At 59.4% G+C, this 958-nt stretch overlaps 1 protein-coding gene across 1 annotated transcript in view; it reads left to right on the plus strand.

The window, feature by feature from the left end:
• Positions 1-705: 705 nt before the first annotated feature.
• Positions 706-958, plus strand: part of HCFC1 (host cell factor C1) — a gene marked incomplete at its 5' end in the record, with an annotated part of 18,078 nt that continues 17,825 nt past the window's right edge. Inside the window, 1 exon segment of the mRNA XM_027767571.1 lies at positions 706-854. Within this exon segment, the coding sequence (XP_027623372.1) occupies positions 706-854 (149 nt within the window).

A 958-nucleotide genomic window follows, 5' to 3' on the forward strand; every position in this document is an offset into this window, starting at 1 on the left:
ACGGTGGGGGGAGGGGTGCTGGTGTTACAGAAGAGCCTGTGGACCATCACCTAGGAGACAAGAATGAGGCCTGGGGAAGATCTTTCAGCATGGCTAGAGGTGCTGAGCAGAGCCTGATCCTCTCCTGTGGCTCTTCCACAGAGCCCAGGCTGGCTCTGTTCCTGCCCCCCCCCACACACACACACACCCACACACGCACACACACCTGCTCTGGCTGGTTGCCCAGGGGAGGTTGGTTGCTGGCAGGGGTGGGGGGAGGCATCTTGTCACACTGGAGGCATCTTGTCACACTGCAGCGGTGGCTATTGTGGCTGCTCAAAGGTGCAGCCATGGGTTCTTGGGAGGAGCACAGCGCCACAGGAAGGGTATCGGGAGTGTCATTCCTTTCAGATGATCGCCTGAGTAGTAGGGGAAGGAAGTCAATACTACGTTCTCAGAAGCCGATGAACTATCTTGGTCGGTGACTTCCTACTGACTAAGAACACCTTGCTGAGAAGCAGAGTGATCACAGCCATGCGTGGGCTAAGGCTGAGGACTGGAGAGAGGGCTTGGCTAGAGTGGTCAGAGGCAGGGGGGCTGTCATGCTCTTCAGTTAGGGCCTAGCCAGTGCTGCCTCAGCCCCTGCCCTGGCTGGGTGAGAGAAGAGAAATGGAGGTTGGTCTGGGAGCTCCCGGGGTCTGACTTTTGTCTCCTTTTGTTCCCCAGCCACCAACCAGTGGTTCATCCCAGCCGTGAGAGGGGACATCCCTCCTGGGTGTGCAGCCTATGGCTTTGTGTGCGATGGGACCCGCCTGCTGGTGTTTGGTGGGATGGTGGAGTATGGGAAATACAGCAACGACCTCTACGAGCTCCAGGTAACAGAGCAGAGAGCCCCCGAGAGCAGCCTCCTCGCCCCGCATGACCCCCGCGTAAGTGCTTCTACCGGTGGGGGGGGGGGGGCTCGGGTCTGCCAAACCCC

This window comes from Tupaia chinensis, unplaced genomic scaffold, assembly GCF_000334495.1.
Source record: "Tupaia chinensis unplaced genomic scaffold, TupChi_1.0 Scaffold144326_1, whole genome shotgun sequence".
In the NCBI taxonomy this organism is placed as follows: domain Eukaryota; kingdom Metazoa; phylum Chordata; class Mammalia; order Scandentia; family Tupaiidae; genus Tupaia; species Tupaia belangeri.